The 16,194-nt window shown below is 60.4% G+C and overlaps 1 protein-coding gene and 1 long non-coding RNA gene across 7 annotated transcripts; one reads left to right on the top strand and one right to left on the bottom strand.

The window, feature by feature from the left end:
• The first annotated feature begins 3,911 nt into the window (after positions 1–3,911).
• LOC138835312 (PILR alpha-associated neural protein-like) lies at positions 3,912–10,348 on the top strand. 5 transcript variants are annotated; one of them, XM_070033887.1, is made up of 6 exons: positions 3,912–4,038; positions 5,937–5,996; positions 6,265–6,803; positions 7,654–7,735; positions 8,901–9,122; positions 9,226–10,348. In XM_070033887.1, exons 2-6 carry the CDS (start codon positions 5,980–5,982, stop codon positions 9,245–9,247), a joined length of 882 nt encoding a protein of 293 aa, XP_069889988.1. In that variant the 5' UTR covers positions 3,912–4,038; positions 5,937–5,979; the 3' UTR covers positions 9,248–10,348. The 5 variants fall into 5 exon arrangements, with proteins under 5 accessions (XP_069889988.1, XP_069889992.1, XP_069889991.1 ...); XM_070033891.1 differs by lacking the exon at positions 3,912–4,038 and adding an exon at positions 4,178–4,207; XM_070033890.1 differs by lacking the exon at positions 3,912–4,038 and adding an exon at positions 5,604–5,656.
• A 1,231-nt stretch (positions 10,349–11,579) lies between these two features.
• Positions 11,580–16,007, bottom strand: LOC138835313 (uncharacterized). Of its 2 annotated transcripts, none has more exons than XR_011374550.1 (4): positions 15,965–16,007; positions 12,152–12,226; positions 11,989–12,060; positions 11,580–11,741 (listed from the first exon to the last, which is right to left on the bottom strand). It is a non-coding gene; the product is annotated as an uncharacterized lncRNA (long non-coding RNA). The 2 variants fall into 2 exon arrangements; XR_011374549.1 differs by lacking the exon at positions 15,965–16,007 and adding an exon at positions 15,631–15,940.
• Between the last annotated feature and the right edge of the window lie 187 nt (positions 16,008–16,194).

Genomic DNA, 16,194 nt, shown 5'->3' with positions numbered 1-16,194 from the left:
CAAGCCCAGTACTGGCATGTGTGTGTGCGCATGTGCGCATGCGTACGTGCATACACAAATGGCCTTGTTAGGAATGAAAACTAAGGCCTTGAGCATGCTCAGCATGGGCTCTATCAATGACCTCTACTCTGGGTCTCTTCTGCCATCAGCTCTGCTTCTCCTTTATGCTACAACAAGTTCTACAAAGACAACAGGGAAAGCCAGGTGCTGGTAGCTCACGCCTGTAATCCCAGCCACTCAGGAGGCTGAGAAAGGAAGATCCCAAGTCCAATGCCAGCCTAGACAGGAAAGCCCATAAAACTCTTACCTCCCATGATCCACCAGAGAGCCCGATGTGGAGCTGTGGCTTAAGTAGTAAGAGTGCCAACCTTGAGTGAAAAAATATTAGGGACAGTACCCAGGTACTTAGCTCAAGCCCCAGTACTGGCTACACAGACTAAAGAGGACTCAGGTGGCTTTGTTCTGGTTCTCTCAATCATCAAACAGTTCTCTGCAGATAGTGAGAGGAAAGAAGAAAGGGAAGGAAGAAAAGGAAAGAAGGAGGGAAGGAAGGAAGGAAGAAAGGAAGGAAGGAAAAATGAATCATGGTGCTGACAGCTGGTGAGGAGGAGGACTTCCACTGAGTCATGAGTTACTTGGTCGATCGGGTGCCAGGCTAGTGACAGAGCAACAGAGCAGCTGCAGCAATAGGGGGAGAATCTGTGAATAGAGACTCCGCTTGAGGCTTTCGGCACTGGGAAGAGACAGACAGAGAGGAAAGGCAAAGGGACAAGCCAAAGAGAACGAAGAGTTCAGAGTAGGCAGGAGTCTCCCACCACGTTCATTAAGCCATGAAGCGGCTGACATATGCAAAGGCACTGGGGTAGGAGTTAGGATCCAGGGTAAGCAAGACAAACGCCACTGTCTGCTCTTCAGTGTAGAGAAGCAGAGCATAAACAAAGGTAAACTGAGTCTACAAAATGAGTCTCCAAAGACAATACAACTTGACTATGAAGCTGTTTGTGGGCTTGAACTCAGGGCCTGGGTGCTGTCCTTGCGGTTTCTGTGCTCAAGGCTAGTGCTCTACCAACTTGAGCCACACCTCCACTCTGGCTTTTTGGTGGTTCACTGGAGATAAAAACCTTAAAACCTCTCCTGCTTGGGCTGGGTTTCAAACTCTTGACCTCAGATCTCAGCTTCCTGAGTAGCTGGGATGACAGGCGGGAGCTGCCTGGGTCCAGTTAAGGGTTTTTAGTCTGAATAACCAGGTGTTATCTTGGCCAGGATGGGGAACACCAGGAGAGCAATCGATTATGCTGGAAGCATTCATAATGTCTACTTCCGACATGTTTGCTTTGCTTGGCTGTAAATTGCTCACGTGCAGTGCATGCAGTCGGATGGGTGAGTCAAGCCCTCTGGAGATCAATTTAGGGCTAACTGACATTTCCATAACATTGAAACCCTGAGATTGGATGAGATCACTGAACAGAACATTGAAATATGGAGGCGAAGGGCTAGGCCCTAAGAGGCTAGAGCATTTAGAGGTCAGGAAGAATAAAACAGCCACTGTGTACCTGTGGCTCACACCTGTCATCCCAGCTACTCAGGAGGCTGAGATCTGAGGCTCATGGTTCAAAGCCAGCCCCAGCAAGAAAGTCTGTGAGACTCTCATCTCCAGTGAACCACCAGAAAACCGGAAGTGGCGCTGTGGCTCAAGTGGTAGAGCGCCAGCCTTGAGCTGAAGAGCTGAGGGACAGCGCCCAGGCCCAGAGTTCAAGCCCCACGACTGACAACAATAAAACAGGAGTATGGCATCTTCTACATGTCTGATTTCAGGCCAGGGTGATGTAGGGGAGGGAGACAGATTAGGGAAATCCTCCCAAGGAGACTTTGGCTCTAAGTGAGACCCGAGGGGAAGGGTGAGTGATTGGGAAAATTGTTCCGGATTGAGGGAACAGCCAATACGAAGTCCCTGAGGAAGGTTCCGCCTGGCTCCTTGTAGGAAAAGGATCAGGGCCACTGCGGCTGCGGCGTGGAAATCTAGAAATAGAGAAACCAGAGAAGTTTGGGAATCTGGTACTACACCTGGGACCTGATCCACTGGTTTCTAAAGATCATTTGGGTTGTTTTTGAGGGAATTCGTTGTAGCAGGACCAGAATGGAAGAGAGAGGTGTACTGTCGATGTTAGAGTGTGGTCTTCGCTATTCTTCCGTTTACCTCTCAGTGTGTGTGTGTGTGTGTGTGTGTGTGTGTGCGTCTACCTCCCGTGTGTGTGTGCATTTATGCATCTACCTCTTGTGTGTATGCATGTATGAGTCTGTGTATATGTATGTACGTGTATGTATGTGTACACACATACACATGCCTGTGTCTGTATGCATGCATGCGTCTGTGTATATGTACATATGTGTATCTGTGTACGTACACATGCATGCCTGTGTGTCTGTGTGTAATCTACCTCGTGTGTGTGCATGCATGCATGCATCTGTGTGTATGTGTACATACGTGTATGTATGTGTACATACACATGCATACCTGTGTGTCTGTCTGTCTGTCTGTGTGTGCAGGTCCTGGGACTTGAACTCAGGCCTCGGGCTCAGTCCCTGAGCTTTCTCGCTCGGGGCTGGCGCTCTACCCCTTGGGTCGCGCCCCCACCTCTGGCTTTTTGCCGGTCCATTGGAGATCAGAGTCTCGCGGGCTTTCCTGCCCTGGCTGGCTTCGAACCGCTGTCCTCCGATCCCGGCCTCCCGAGCGGCCGGGCTCCCCGGGGCCGGCGGGAGCTGGGCCCAGCGTCCTCCAGCTGTTCGGGGGACCGTGGGGCTGGGGCCCGGGGCGCTGGGCCAGCCCTGCACCCCACTGACCCGAGACCGGCCCGGGCTCCGAGCGGGGCCGAGCCGAGCCGAGCGGGGCCGAGCGGGGCCGAGCAGAGCCGAGCGGGGCCGAGCGGAGCGGAGCGGAGCGGAGCGGAGCCGAGCCGAGCCGAGTGGGGCCGAGCGGAGCGGAGCGGAGCGGAGCCGAGCCGAGCCGAGCCGAGTGGGGCCGAGCGGGGCCGAGCGGGGCCGAGCCGAGCCGAGCCGAGCGGAGCCGAGCCGAGCCGAGCGGGGCCGAGCCGAGCCGAGCCGAGTGGGGCCGAGCGGGGCCGAGCGGGGCCGAGCCGAGCGGAGCCGAGCCGAGCCGAGCGGGGCCGAGCCGAGCCGAGCGGGGCCGAGCCGAGCCGAGCGGGGCCGAGCCGAGCCGAGCCGAGCGGGGCCGAGCCGAGCCGAGCCGAGCCGAGCGGGGCCGAGCGGGGCCGAGCCGAGCGGAGCCGAGCCGAGCCGAGCGGGGCCGAGCCGAGCCGAGCGGGGCCGAGCGGGGCCGAGCGGGGCCGAGCCGAGCGGAGCCGAGCCGAGCCGAGCGGGGCCGAGCCGAGCGGGGCCGAGCCGAGCCGAGCCGAGCGGGGCCGAGCCGAGCCGAGCGGGGCCGAGCCGAGCCGAGCCGAGCGGAGCCGAGCCGAGCGGGGCCGAGCCGAGCGGGGCCGAGCCGAGCGGGGCCGAGCCGAGCCGAGCGGGGCCGAGCCGAGCGGGGCCGAGCCGAGCCGAGCCGAGCGGGGCCGAGCCGAGCCGAGCGGAGCCGAGCCGAGCGGGGCCGAGCCGAGCGGGGCCGAGCGGGGCCGAGCCGAGCCGAGCGGGGCCGAGCCGAGCCGAGCCGAGCCGAGCGGGGCCGAGCCGAGCCGAGCGGGGCCGAGCCGAGCGGGGCCGAGCCGAGCCGAGCCGAGCGGAGCCGAGCGGGGCCGAGCCGAGCCGAGCGGAGCCGAGCGGGGCCGAGCCGAGCCGGGCCGAGCCGAGCCGGGCCGAGCCGAGCGGGGCCGAGCCGAGCCGGGCCGAGCCGAGCGGGGCCGAGCCGAGCGGGGCCGAGCTCCGCGTCTCCCGCCGCCGCCGCCGCCGCCGCCGCCCCGGGCGCCCGCCCCCCTCGGCCCGGCTGCTGCGCGTCCGCCGACCATGCCCCGCGCCCCGCCCGCCGCCGCGCGCCCCCGGCCCCCCGCCAGCACCAGCGCCCGCGCCGCCGCGCCCGGCGGGCAGGTGAGCGCCGCCCCGGCCCGGCCCGGGAGGGGAGGGGAGGGGAGGGGAGGGAGGGGAGGGGAGGGGGCCCGGCTCAGCCCCGCGCCCCGCGCAGCCTCCCGGGCCGCGGCCCCCCTCTCCGCCCGGGGCCCGGCCCGCCTCCCCCGCCCTCGGCGGCGGCGCCCAACAGGTCGGCGGGGCGCGGGGGGACGCGGGGCGCGGGGCGCGGGGGGACGCGGGGCGCGGGGCGCGGGGGGACGCGGGGCGCGGGGCGCGGGGGGACGCGGGGCGCGGGGCGCGGGGGGACGCGGGGCGCGGGGCGCGGGGGGACGCGGGGCGCGGGGCGCGGGGCGCGGGGCGCGGGGCGCGGGGCGCGGGGGGACGCGGGGCGCGGGGGGGCGCGGGGCGCGGGGCGCGGGGCGCGGGGGGACGCGGGGCGCGGGGGGGACGCGGGGCGCGGGGCCGCGGCCCCTCCCCACCTCCCCACCCGTCTCCCCTCGTCCGCGCCCCGCGCCATCCCGCGCCCCCCCTCCCCTCCCCGCCTCCCCCCCCCCCCCGCCCCAGCCTCCGGCCTCCTTCCTCCAGCCTGGGCCTCCTCACCCCGGCCTGACCCTCCGGCCCCCTGGCGCCTCCTCCCCCTCCTGTCCCCTCCTCTGCCCCCCCTCCCCTCCTCTGCCCCCCTCCCCTCCTCTGCCCCCCTCCCCTCCTCTGCCCCCCCTCCCCTCCTCTGCCCCCCTCCCCTCCTCTGCCCCCCCTCCCCTCCTCTGCCCCCTCCACTCCTCTGCCCCCCCTCCCCTCCTCTGCCCCCTCTTCCCCTCCTCCGCCCCCTCCTCCGCCCCCCCTCCCCTCCTCTGCCCCCCTCCCCTCCTCTGCCCCCCTCCCCTCCTCTGCCCCCCTCCCCTCCTCTGCCCCCTCCACTCCTCTGCCCCCCCTCCCCTCCTCTGCCCCCTCTTCCCCTCCTCCGCCCCCTCCTCCGCCCCCCCTCCCCTCCTCTGCCCCCCTTCCCCTCCTCTGCCCCCCCTTCCCTCCTCTGCCCCCTCCTCCCCTCCTCTGCCCCCCCTTCCCTCCTCTGCCCCCTCCTCCCCTCCTCTGCCCCCTCCTCCCCTCCTCCGCCCCCCCTCCCCTCCTCTGCCCCCCTTCCCCTCCTCTGCCCCCCCTTCCCTCCTCTGCCCCCTCCTCCCCTCCTCTGCCCCCCCTTCCCTCCTCTGCCCCCTCCTCCCCTCCTCTGCCCCCCCTCCCCTCCTCTGCCCCCCTCCCCTCCTTTACCCCCCCACCCTTCCTCTGCCCCCTCCTCCTCTCCCCCCTTCCCTGCCCCTCCTCCCTGTGTCCCCAAGATGGTTCCCCACACTCCCCCCCCCCCCCCCCCCCGCTATTTGCTGGGGGAGTAGCTGAGGCTCAGAACGGGGTTCATTGGGGACCAGGTCCTCCTTCATTTGGGGGAGCCTGCCCCCCCATCCACCCCCCTGAGCCCTGACCACACGTGGCCAGCCCTCCCCCTCTCCCCCCCAGGTCCCCGAGGGGAGACCACCTGGGCCCGAGGGTGATTGACTGGAAAACGCAGCTCCCCGCCCACCCTCCCCGCTCCCGCCCCCTCCTCCCCTCGCCCTCCTCTCCCCCCTCCTTCCCTCCCTCCCTGGCGGTAGGTGCTCCAGGAATCACAAGGTTCTTGCCTCTAATTTAAGATCCAGGAAAAGCCTGGCGCGGTGGGGCAGGAGGAGGGGGGAGGCTCGGGGTGCGGGGAGGGAAGGCGGGCACCCCCCCCCAGGAAGTTATAGATCGGGGGCCGGGAAAGAAATCGACAAGGATGCTGGGAGATGGTGGGTCCTGGTTGGAGGATGGAAGGGGGTGCAGAGCGGGGGATGAGTAGATTGGGGGTGCATATGGGATGACCCCCTTCTTTTCTCCACTCCCCCCCCCAGTAAAGGTTGAAAATCTGGGTCACAGCTGAGAAAGACCTCAGACATGAAATGCAGAATGTGGTAAGTTTGGCCCAGCTGGCGGTGGGAGGGGGGGAGGTGACCAAGGGGGTCATGGGGGGGGGTCAGGGTGGCTTTGCTTTTCCTACCTAGGCCATCCATCTTGAGGGGCTCTAGGAGGGGAGGCCAGGAAGGCCTGGGTCTTTCCAAGGAGCTGCTGGAGCTGGAGCTGGAGGGAGGCGGTTGGGAAGTTCTGCTGCGAGTCTGCCCTGTGGCTCACGCGGGCTCAGGGGGCCTGGGTCTCTCACCGGCTTTCTCTCCCTTCTTGTAGGCTTCTGTCTCCCCTCCTCCCTCTCTGGCCACTGCTGTTGCTGCCTCTCCCACGGCCTGCTCAGGGCTCTTCTTCTTCCTCCTCCTCCTCCTCCTCCTCCTCTTCTTCCTCCTCCCCTCGAACCCCACCAGCCCCAGCCCGCCCGCCATGCTCCCGAGGCGGGCCCTCAGCCCCCCGACACGTGTGCGTGTGGGAACGGGCACCCCCACCCAGTCGATCCTCCCGGGCCCCCAGATCCCGGCGGCAGATCCTGCCGGGCACGGCGCCCCCCGCCACCCCCTCAGGCTTTGAGGAGGGGCCCCCATCTTCCCAGTACCCCTGGGCGATTGTATGGGGGCCCACGGTGTCTCGAGAGGACGGGGGAGACCCTAACTCTGTCAACCCCGGGTTTCTACCCCTGGACTATGGTTTTGTAGCCCCCCACGGGCTGGCTACCCCCCACCCCAACTCAGACTCCATGCGGGATGACGGAGACGGGCTGATTCTGGGAGAGACTCTGGCCACCCTGAGACCATTCCTGTTTGGGGGGCGTGGCGAAGGTGAGGGGGCCCGGCGGGGGGAGGGTTCAGGTGGGGGGGCGGGGAGGGGGGAGGCTGGCTGCAGGTGGAGAGACCTTATCAGTGAGGGTCAGCCCACGTCATGCATGCTGTAAGACCAGCCTGGGCCTGGCAAACTAGAGTGGGGGGTTCAGGCGGAGATGCTGCGGGAAGGGCTGGCTCAGGCGGAGCCCACAGATGGCCCAGGCCAGGGTTTGGGGTCAACCAGGGTCTAGAGAGCTCTGAAGATGTCAGTTTCCTGTGATCTTGGAGAACCCGGGCCTGTAAGAGCTGGTGGAGCACAGTTAACAGACCTTAAATAAAAAGATAATAACATATAAATGGGGGGGGGGCTGGGCAGGTGGCTCAGTGGCACAGTGCTCGCCTAGCATGCGTGAAGCCCCAGGTTTGATTTCTCAGTACCACATACACAGAAAAAGCTGGAGGTGGCGCTGTGGCTCAAGTGGTAGAGCGCTGAGCCTTGAGCCAAAGAAGCTCAGGGACGGTGCCCAGGCCCTGAGTTCAAGAATAAATAGGTCTTGGGCACTAGTGGCTCATGCCTGGAATCCTGTCTAGTCAGGAAGCTGAGATTTGAGGATGGTGGATCGAAGCCAGCCCAGGCAGGAAAAGTCCTCCACACTTTTTCTTTCCAGTGAAGCCACACCAGAAAGCTGGAGGCATGGTTCAAGTGGTAAAGGACCGACTTTGGGTGGGGTGGGGGGGAGCTAAGGGACTGGAGAATGGTCAGGCCCTGAGTTAAAAGTTCCAGTATGGCGCACACAGGAACAGGAAGAGTGGGCTGTGTGGACTCACAGGACAGTGCTCAACTTAACCGTGGTCTCCATCCTGTTAGGTGTGGACCCGCAACTGTATGTCACCATCACCATCTCCATCATCATTGTTCTGGTGGCTACTGGCATCATATTCAAGTTCTGGTAAGCTGTGGGGTGCTGGCCGCTGGTTGGGGACCCCCCTGGGTTGTGGTGTGGTTTTTGTTTCTGTGCCAGTCTTGGGGCTTGAATTCAAGGCCTAGCCACTGTCCCTTAGCTTCTTTTGCTCAAGGATGACACTCTTATTTATTTGAGCCACAGGTCCACTTTTTTTTGGGTGTGTGGGGGTGTTAATTGGAAATAAGTGAGACTTTCCTGCTTGGTCTGGCCTTGAAATTAGAGCCTCCGATCTCAGCCTCCTGAGTAGCTCGGATTACAGGCATGAGCTACTGGTGCTTGGCAGGGAACTGAGGAGGAAGAGGGTGGCAGTCTGGGGAAGGCTGGGGCAGGAAATTGACTGAAGGTTAGACCTTAGGCTGGGCTGTGAGAACCAGTGTGGTTTTCTTCTGTAGAGAATGGGAGGAAAGAAGAATGGAGAATTTTTGTTGGGGGGGTCAGTTGTAGGCTCGAGCTCAAGGCCTAGACACTGTCCACAGTTTGTTCTTATTTTTGCTTAAGACTAGCGCTCTACCACTGTGAGCCACGCTCCATGTACTGCTTTTTGGGTGGTTTCTTGGAGATAAGAGTCTTACTTTCCTGCCTGGTGTGGCTTTGAACTGCAATCCTCAGATGTTAGTCTCCTTCCTTCCTTCCTCTTTCTGTCTTTGGCTCAAGGCTAACGCTCTACCCCTTGAGCCACAGCACCACTTCTGGCCTTTTCTGTGTCTGTGGTAGTGAGGATTTGAACCTGGGGCTTCATGCATGCTAGGCGAGCACTCTACCACTGAGCCACCTGCCCAGCCCTCAGATGGCAGTCTCTTGAGCAGCTAGGATCACGGGCGCGCCCCACCAGGGCCAGGCCTGGGAATTCTCTATAAAGTGTGGGAGGCGGGATTTTAGGCTGCAGATCCCTCCTCCCATCCAGGCAGGATGAAGAGCATCTAGAGGTTTCTACACTCACTTAGTCACGTTCCCTCACACCTCACTGAGAGAGGCGTTGGGGTCGTTCGCTGGCTTTGAACTAGAAGTCACTTTGGTCCTGCAGGGGGTGTGTGTGGGGGGAGACGGGGTGGGTTGAGGGAGGTCCCATAGGTTTCTTGTGCAGGGAACGCAGGTGTATGTGGGCTTTGGCTTTGTGGGGGGCGTGAGTGACCCCCCCTGTGCCCCCCAGCTGGGATCGCAGCCAGAAGCGGCGCCGGCCCTCGGGGCAGCAGGGCGCCCTGCGGCCGGAGGACAGCCAGCAGCCGCTCGCGGACCTGTCCCCCGCGGGGGTCACTGTGCTGGGGGCTTTCGGGGACTCGCCCACCCCCACCCCTGACCACGAAGAGCCCCGAGGGGGGCCCCGGCCCGGGATGCCCCAGCCCAAGGGGGTTCCAGCCTTGCAGATGAACCGGTGAGCGCGGGCCGCGGGGGGGGGGGGGGGGGAGGGTCCCTCGGTCCCCCACCCCTCCGTGCCAGCCCCTGGGTCCCTGACCGCCCTCTGCTCTTCCCCTCAGGATCCCCCTGGTGAACCTGTGACGCTCCCCCTCCTGTGTTGGGGTGCCGCCAAGCAGGAGGCCCGGGGGTCCCGGCTGAGGGGGGCCCCTGGGCGCTGCACCCCGGATGCCCCCGGCCTGGGCTGAGCCTCGCCCTCCTGTGACGGGGGAGGGGGCCGACACTTGGCCTGGGCCTCCTCGGCACACTCCCGCGCCCGTCCGCGGCGACCCTGGTCTGCGGGACCCCGTCCCGTGCGCGCGCCTCTGCCCGGCCCCACGCTTGCGTGCGCGCGCCTGCGCCGCCCGGCCCCCACCCCCGTGCGCGCGCCTGCGGACACGCGCGTGCGCGCCTCGGCCCCATCCTCATTCGTGCGCCTGCGCACCCGGCCCCCCCCCCTCGCGTGCGCGCCTCGGCCCCATCCTCATCCTCATTTGCGCGCCTGCGCACCCGGCCCCATCCTCATTCACGCGCCTGCGCACCCGGCCCCCCCTCGCGCGCGCCCGCGTTTCCCGTCTTTCATCGCCGCACACTCCACTGGCGTGGCGGGCTCTGCTGCCCGTGGCCGCGGCCTCTCTGCATGCCGCCGGGGGGGGGTGGGGGGACGCGAGGCCGGCGGGGCTCCTGGCGCCCCTCCTCCGCCCCAGCCCATCTCACGCCCTGCGCCCCCCCAGCCCCAATGGGGGTAGTCGGGCCCCCATGACCGAAGGTCTGGGTGTGTGGGGGGGTATTTGGGGAGTCCCCTGCTGCATTCCATGACAAAGAGACTCTCCATTTGTCCTGCCCTCCCTGGCTCCCGAGTCCTCCTCGTTCTGTCTGTCCTGGCTGTCTGTGAGTCTCCCCCTGCCTGGGCCGGGCCTCCCCTTCCCAGCCTCCTTCCGGGCCTCCGGAGCTCAGTGTAGGCCGCCAGGGATGGAGCTGGTTCAAGGCCATCAGGAGCTCTGTCTCCACCACGTCTCCCCGCTTCCTCCAGCCCCCCTCCGCCTGCCCCCCCCCTCCGCCTGCCCCCCCTCCGCCTGCCCCCCCCACCTGTCACCTGGCTCCTCGCTGTGATATATATTTTTGTATTCTCTTCTCGTGGTGATTACCTTGAATTCTTGTGGGATGTTAAGTTTCAGAATTTTCAAATAAAGCCTTTGCAAGATACTCCGAGTGCGCACTTCGGAAGAGGAAGAGGAAGAGGAGGGGAAGGGCAGGCAGGGAAGAAGAAGGGTCTGACTGGACATGACCTGCGCCAGCTGAATGGGACTGATGGCAACCGTGTGTGTGTGTGTCTGTCTGTCTGTCTGTACTGGGGCTTGTACTCAGGGCCTGGATGCTATCCCTTAGATTCCCCCTCCCAAAAACAAAGGCTGATGCTTTACCACTTGAACCACACCTCCATTCTGGCAATTGGCTGCTTCACTGGAGACGACTCTCAGGGGCTTTCCTGCCCAGGCTGGCTTTGCACTGCGATCCTCAGATCTCAGCTCCATGGGCATCTTCCCGTTGGGACAGAATAGGAGAAGTAGGAGAAAGCGGAGGGAGGGGTGCGCATGCGCAGTCTGGAAATGGAAAGAACCAGAACTGGAATCGGAAGTGTGCCCCTGTAGTTCCCTGTCTGTGAAGGTCAAGAGAAAAGGAGGGAGGGGGTAATTATATAGGCCAGGCAGCGGCGCAAGCCAGCAAAGAAGGGAGAACTTCTAGGACGGGTGGAGGGGAAGAGCTGGAAGAAGAGAAAGATGGCGCAGAGGAGAAGGAGGAGCAGGTTTGGCCCGCTTTATTTTTGTCCTTGCCTGCTAATTGGCCCCCATTTGCAGCTGTCCCCCCCCCCCAAAAAAAAGTCTCCTGAGAAGCCCTGTGGCCATCTGATTAGTTTTCCTCCTCTGCCCTTGCTTGAGAAAGAGGCACTTGCTGGGGTACGGGGGTGGAATTACGGGGTGTGTTGGGGGGAGGGCGCGCAGGCTGCCCAGCTGGGATCAGTCACCTCTGAAGCCTCCATTGTAGCCTACACATCAGCTTCTCAGCTGTTGCTAGGCTCCGTTGTCATGGTAACCACCCCAGTTCCTCCCCCCCCATTTATGCCCCTACCTGCTCCCTAGAAATAGGGTAGCCCCCAAGGAGGGATAGGAGACCATGGTTGTGTGTGCACGCGCATGCGCATGCCAGAGGGCAGTGTGGGCAGCCCAGGGCCGTACCTGCCTCTCTGAAGGGCTGGAAGGCAGGATGGCAGATGTGTTGGTAGGTGTTGTTTTACGGGTGGGGGAGTGAGGCTGTGTCTCATTGCAGAGGTATTATTCCGGACTGGAGCAGTGTGTCTGTTGAAGGTGCCAGACTCCCCTCAGGGAAGAGAATTAAGTTAAGGCGAAGAGTGATCAAGCAATGACAGGAAGCCGGGCACGGTGGCGCATGCCTGTAATCCCAGCGACTCAGAAGGTGGAGATCCCAGGAGGGTGGGTTGAACCCAGCCTGGGTAGGAAAAGTCCAGGAGAGTCTTCACCTGCAGTGCACTGGCAAAAAGCCTGAAGTGGAGGTGTGGCTCAGGTGGTCGAGTACCAACCTGAGTAAAGAAAAGAAAGATTAAAAAGGCAAGTGATTAGTGCCCAGCCCTGAGTTCAAGTCCCAGTACTGGCACTAAATGCACAAAACAGACATTGTGGGCTCGTGCTTACTGAGGTGGGCTGGATCAACCAGCTGAAGGCGAGGGCTGCTGTGGGAGTGGATGGGTCCATATTCCCCCCCCCCCCCCGAAATCAAGTCTTGGGGGGCGGGCATTGACACAGGGAGGGACTTTCAAGTACTGTCACCTTCAGCAGCCTTTTCCGAGGGACATTGTGACCCGGGGCTCATGCATATGCACCAGGCACACTCGAAGGCCCCTAATGAAGAGGGAATTAATTACCGCCTGATTAGACTGTTTCCCCAAATTGAAATAAATTAGAATATACCAGCAGGACACCAGATCCTTACCCGGCCCTTGTTCCTCAGTACCTCCTTCCAAACGACAGAGGAGAAAGGGGACAAACCCTGGGCTTGTGGATTGTTCTAGAGAAATGATCACAGATGAAGATGAACCGTCATGCAGCCCTGAGGAAAGCCTTCTCCCAGAGTTAAAACAAGAGACTTTAGCTGGGCGCTGGGAGTTCATGCTTGCTATCACTGCTAACTCAGGAGACGGAGAGGTCTGAGGATCATGGTTCGAAGCCAGCTTGGGTAGCAGAAAAGTTGATGAGATTCTTAGGGCCAGTTGAACAGCAAAAAGCCAGAAGTGGAGTTGTGGTTCAAGTGGTAGAGTGCTGAGGTCAAGTCCCAGGACTGGCATGTACACACACACGTGCACACACACACACAGCAATGACCGTACTGTTCCTCAGTTTTTTTTCTTGTTGATCGCGGGGCTTGGCCCTAGAAAGTTCTTGGACACTAGGTAACAGGCACAATTTCTCAGTATCAAATGACTCAGCCAGCCTGCGCCCAACTGCAATACTTACCGTGGCAGCTCAGATCGACTCAGATTGGGGAAATCCCAGTGAGGAGGGAACTCCCAGGCACAGAGCTAGTGTGGGAATGATTCAAGATGGAAATCGGGCCAGCTGGGAACCCTGATTAAAATGACTTCAGTCCTCCACCCCCTCCGCCCCTCGGTGAGGGCTCCAAAGCTTTGTGGTGTTTAAAGAACTTCAGATCCGCACCAGGCGCTGGTGGCTCCCGCCTGTCATCCCAGCTACTCAGGAGGCTGAGATCTGAGGATCATGGTTCAAAGCCAGCCCGGGCAGGAAAGTCTGTGAGACTTTTGTCTCCAATAAACCACTAGAAAAGCAGAAGTGGCGCTATGGCTCAAGTGGTAGAGCACCAGCCTGGAGCTGAAGAGCTGAGGTACAGCGCCCAAGTCCAGAGCTCAAGCCCCATTACCCACAAAGAAAAGTGGAGGGGGGGGACAGCACCTAAGCCCTGAGTTCAAGCTCCAGGATTGAAACACAAACTTGCCAGCAGAGGAGTTAGGCACAGGAGAACCAGAACGTAAAGTGATTATTACTATTTGGCTGTTGCTTTTGTCTTTTTTTTTTTTTCTCGTTGGTCCTAGGTTTGTACCCAGAGCTTTCTGCTTGCCAGACATGTCTCCGCTACTTTTTGCTTACGTTATTTGGGAGTCAGGGTCTTGCTATTGGCCCAGGCTGGACCACAAGTCCTCTTAGTTTGGGCTTTCCATGATACCTTAGGTGACAGGCATGCATCTCTGCATCTAGCTTTTTTCTGTTGAGATGAGGTTCTGTGAACTTTGCCCAGGCAGGTTTGGAACTGCAGTCCTCCAGATTTCCATCCCCAAAATGGTTGGGGTGACACTGAGCTATTGGCTAAAATGAGATCTCATCAATATTTTCTTTTCCTGGGCTGGGCAGGTGGCTCAGTGGTCAAGTGCTTGCCTTGTATGCATGAAGCCCTGGGTTCGATTCCTCAGCACCACATAAGCAGAAAAGGGTAGAAGTGGTGCTGTGGCTCAAATGGTTGCCTTGAGCTGAAGAACTGAGGGACAGTGCCCAGGCCCAGAGTTCTTTTCCTTTTTTGCTGACCTAGCCTTAAATCAGCCCAAATAGTTGGATCTTTGCCTCCTAAGGATTAAGACAGGTGCTGGTGTCTGTCCTAACTACTCAGGAGGCTGAGATCTGAGGACCACAGTTTGAAGCCAGCTGAAGCAGGAAAATCCATGAGACTCCTAGCTCCAATGAACCACCAGAAAACCAGAAGTGGTGCTGTGGCTCAAAGTGGTAGAGTGCTATCCTTAAGCTGAATAACTTAGGGACAGTTCCCAAGGCAACAGTTCAAGGCCCATAACTGCCCTCCAAAAAAAGAAAAAAAAATCCAGCTATGTGCTGTAGCTCATGCCTGTAATCCTTGCTCCTTCGGACACTGAGATCTTAAAAAATAAAATAAAATAAATAAAATCTGAAAAAAAATCAGTGACTCTGACTCTTATCTCCAGTTAACTATGAAAAAGCCAGAGGTGGCAGGGCGCTGGTGGCTCACGCCTGTAATCCTAGCTACTCAGGAGGCTGAGATCTGAGGATTGCGGTTCAAAGCCAGCCCGGGCAGGAGAGACCGTGAGACTCCTATCTCCAATAAACCACCAGAAAACCGGAAGTGGCGCTGTAGCTCAAGTGGTAGAGCACTTGCCTTGAGCTGAAGAGCTGAGGGACAGCGCCCAGGCCCAGAGTTCAAGCCCCACGGCCGACCAAAAAAAAAAAGAAAAAGAAAAAGCCAGAGGTGGAGGTGTGGCTCAAGTGGTAGAGCACTAGCCTTAAGAGAAAAAGCCAGGTGAGAATGTGAGGCTGAGCTTCCAGGCCTGATACCTAGTACAAAATAAACCTTGTGAGTCTTATTTTTGAGATCTATAAAGATAGGCATGATTATTTGTTAGGGAAAAATTTTCCTTCTCCCCCAGGGGCCATTACTGTTGAGAAGAGGGACCTTAATTCTTTTCTAACCAAAACACAGCTGAGCCCAGTGGGTTTCTGAGCAGACGAGGACGCAGGTTTGTAGTAGCCCTCAGTTACTGGAACAATATATAGTTACTCTGCATCTGTTATGTCTTCAAGCTGAGAATAGTTTCTTCTCTGAGATGCTGACCATCTTACTGAGAAATTACAAACATGAAATAGCTAAAACACCATTAAAGTATAGACTAAGGGGGGAGCTGGTGGCTCATGCCTGTAATCTTGGCTATTCAGGAGACTGAGATCTGAGGATATTGGTTCAAAGCCCACCTGGGCAGGAAAGTGGTTTTTTTTTTTCTTCTTCTTTTTCTTTTTGGTCAGTTGTGGGGCTTGAACTCTGAGTGCTGTCCCTGAGCTCTTCAGCTCAAGGCGAGGGCTCTACTACTTGAGCCACAGCACCACTTCTAGTTTTCTGGTGATTCACTGGAGATAAGAGTCTCACATACTAGCCTGGCATCGGTGGCTCACGCCTGTCATCCTAGCTATTCAGGAGGCTGCGATCTGAGGATCACAGTTCAAACCCAGCCCAGGTGGGAAAGTCTGTGAGACTCTTATCTCCAGTGAACCACCAAAAAACTGGAAGCGGTACGATGGCTCAAAGTGGTAGAGCACCAGCCTAGAGCGAAAAGCTCAGGCCCTGAGTTCAAGCCCCATGACCGACAAGCAAAAACCGAGCTGGAGGCAAGCCTCAACTGTACGGCACCATCCAGGCAAGCAAGCAAAAGGAGCATGAGCTCACACCTCGTTATTGAGGGGTGGGTGTTGTGGGTGGGGGGGATGAAGGGCGCTGTAGACAATGCTGGCTGTGGGAACCGAGACCAGGCTTGGGTTGGAGCAATCAGGGAAGGCTTCCTGGAACACTTCACAGCAGGCGTTTGTAATGAACTGTAGCTTAGGCGACAAACGTCCTGTGACAGTGAGGATCAGGATCCGGGGACCCAGCAGGGAAGGGCGTACCTTGGTGCAGGGGGCGAGCAGAGAGGCCGTCGGGGAGCAGAGAGTGTTCACATGTCAAAGAGCCTCGGGGCTCAGGCCGGGGACCCTAGCTACCCGGGAGATCTGAGGATCGCGGTTCGAAGCCAGCCTGGGCAGGAAAGACCCTGAGACTCGGATCTCCAAGGAGCCAGCAAAAAGCTGGGCTGGAGCTGTGACCCAAGCGGTGGAGCGCCAGCCGTGAGTGAAAAGTCTGAAGGACGGCGCCCAGGCCCGGGGTTCGAGCCCCGTCAGCGGGGCATGCGCACACCGAAGCCGCGGCCCCCCGAGTGTTCAGAACCCACGCCGCCCCTCGTACCTCGGTGCATAATTCATGAACCCGCCGCGCCTCCCGCCCCAACTCCTTCCCGGAAGCTGCAGTGCTGGGCTTCCGCCCTTAACTCCCGGCCACTTCCGGCGTCGCGACGTCACCTCCGCCTCGTCAAACGTCTTCCCAGGGCAGAAGCCACTTCCGCCCTTCCCTCGTAACTTCCGCCCTGACTCCCCGGGAGCCCGTCCTGCGCCGGAAGTCCCCTGGCCGCCTCCGGA

This window comes from Dipodomys merriami, unplaced genomic scaffold (genome assembly GCF_024711535.1).
Source record: "Dipodomys merriami isolate MVZ:Mamm:240054 unplaced genomic scaffold, mDipMer1.0.p SCAF_233, whole genome shotgun sequence".
In the NCBI taxonomy this organism is placed as follows: domain Eukaryota; kingdom Metazoa; phylum Chordata; class Mammalia; order Rodentia; family Heteromyidae; genus Dipodomys; species Dipodomys merriami.
The sequence above is the reverse complement of the archived record's forward strand: the minus strand, read 5'-3'. Positions and strand labels throughout refer to the sequence as shown.

Bases quoted from the DNA above. Each gene is read 5' to 3' on its own strand.
- LOC138835312 (XM_070033887.1), top strand. The intron at 6,804-7,653 runs GTGAGGGGGCCC...CCATCCTGTTAG, and splicing joins GTTTGGGGGGCGTGGCGAAG to GTGTGGACCCGCAACTGTAT. The intron at 7,736-8,900 runs GTAAGCTGTGGG...TGTGCCCCCCAG, and splicing joins GGCATCATATTCAAGTTCTG to CTGGGATCGCAGCCAGAAGC.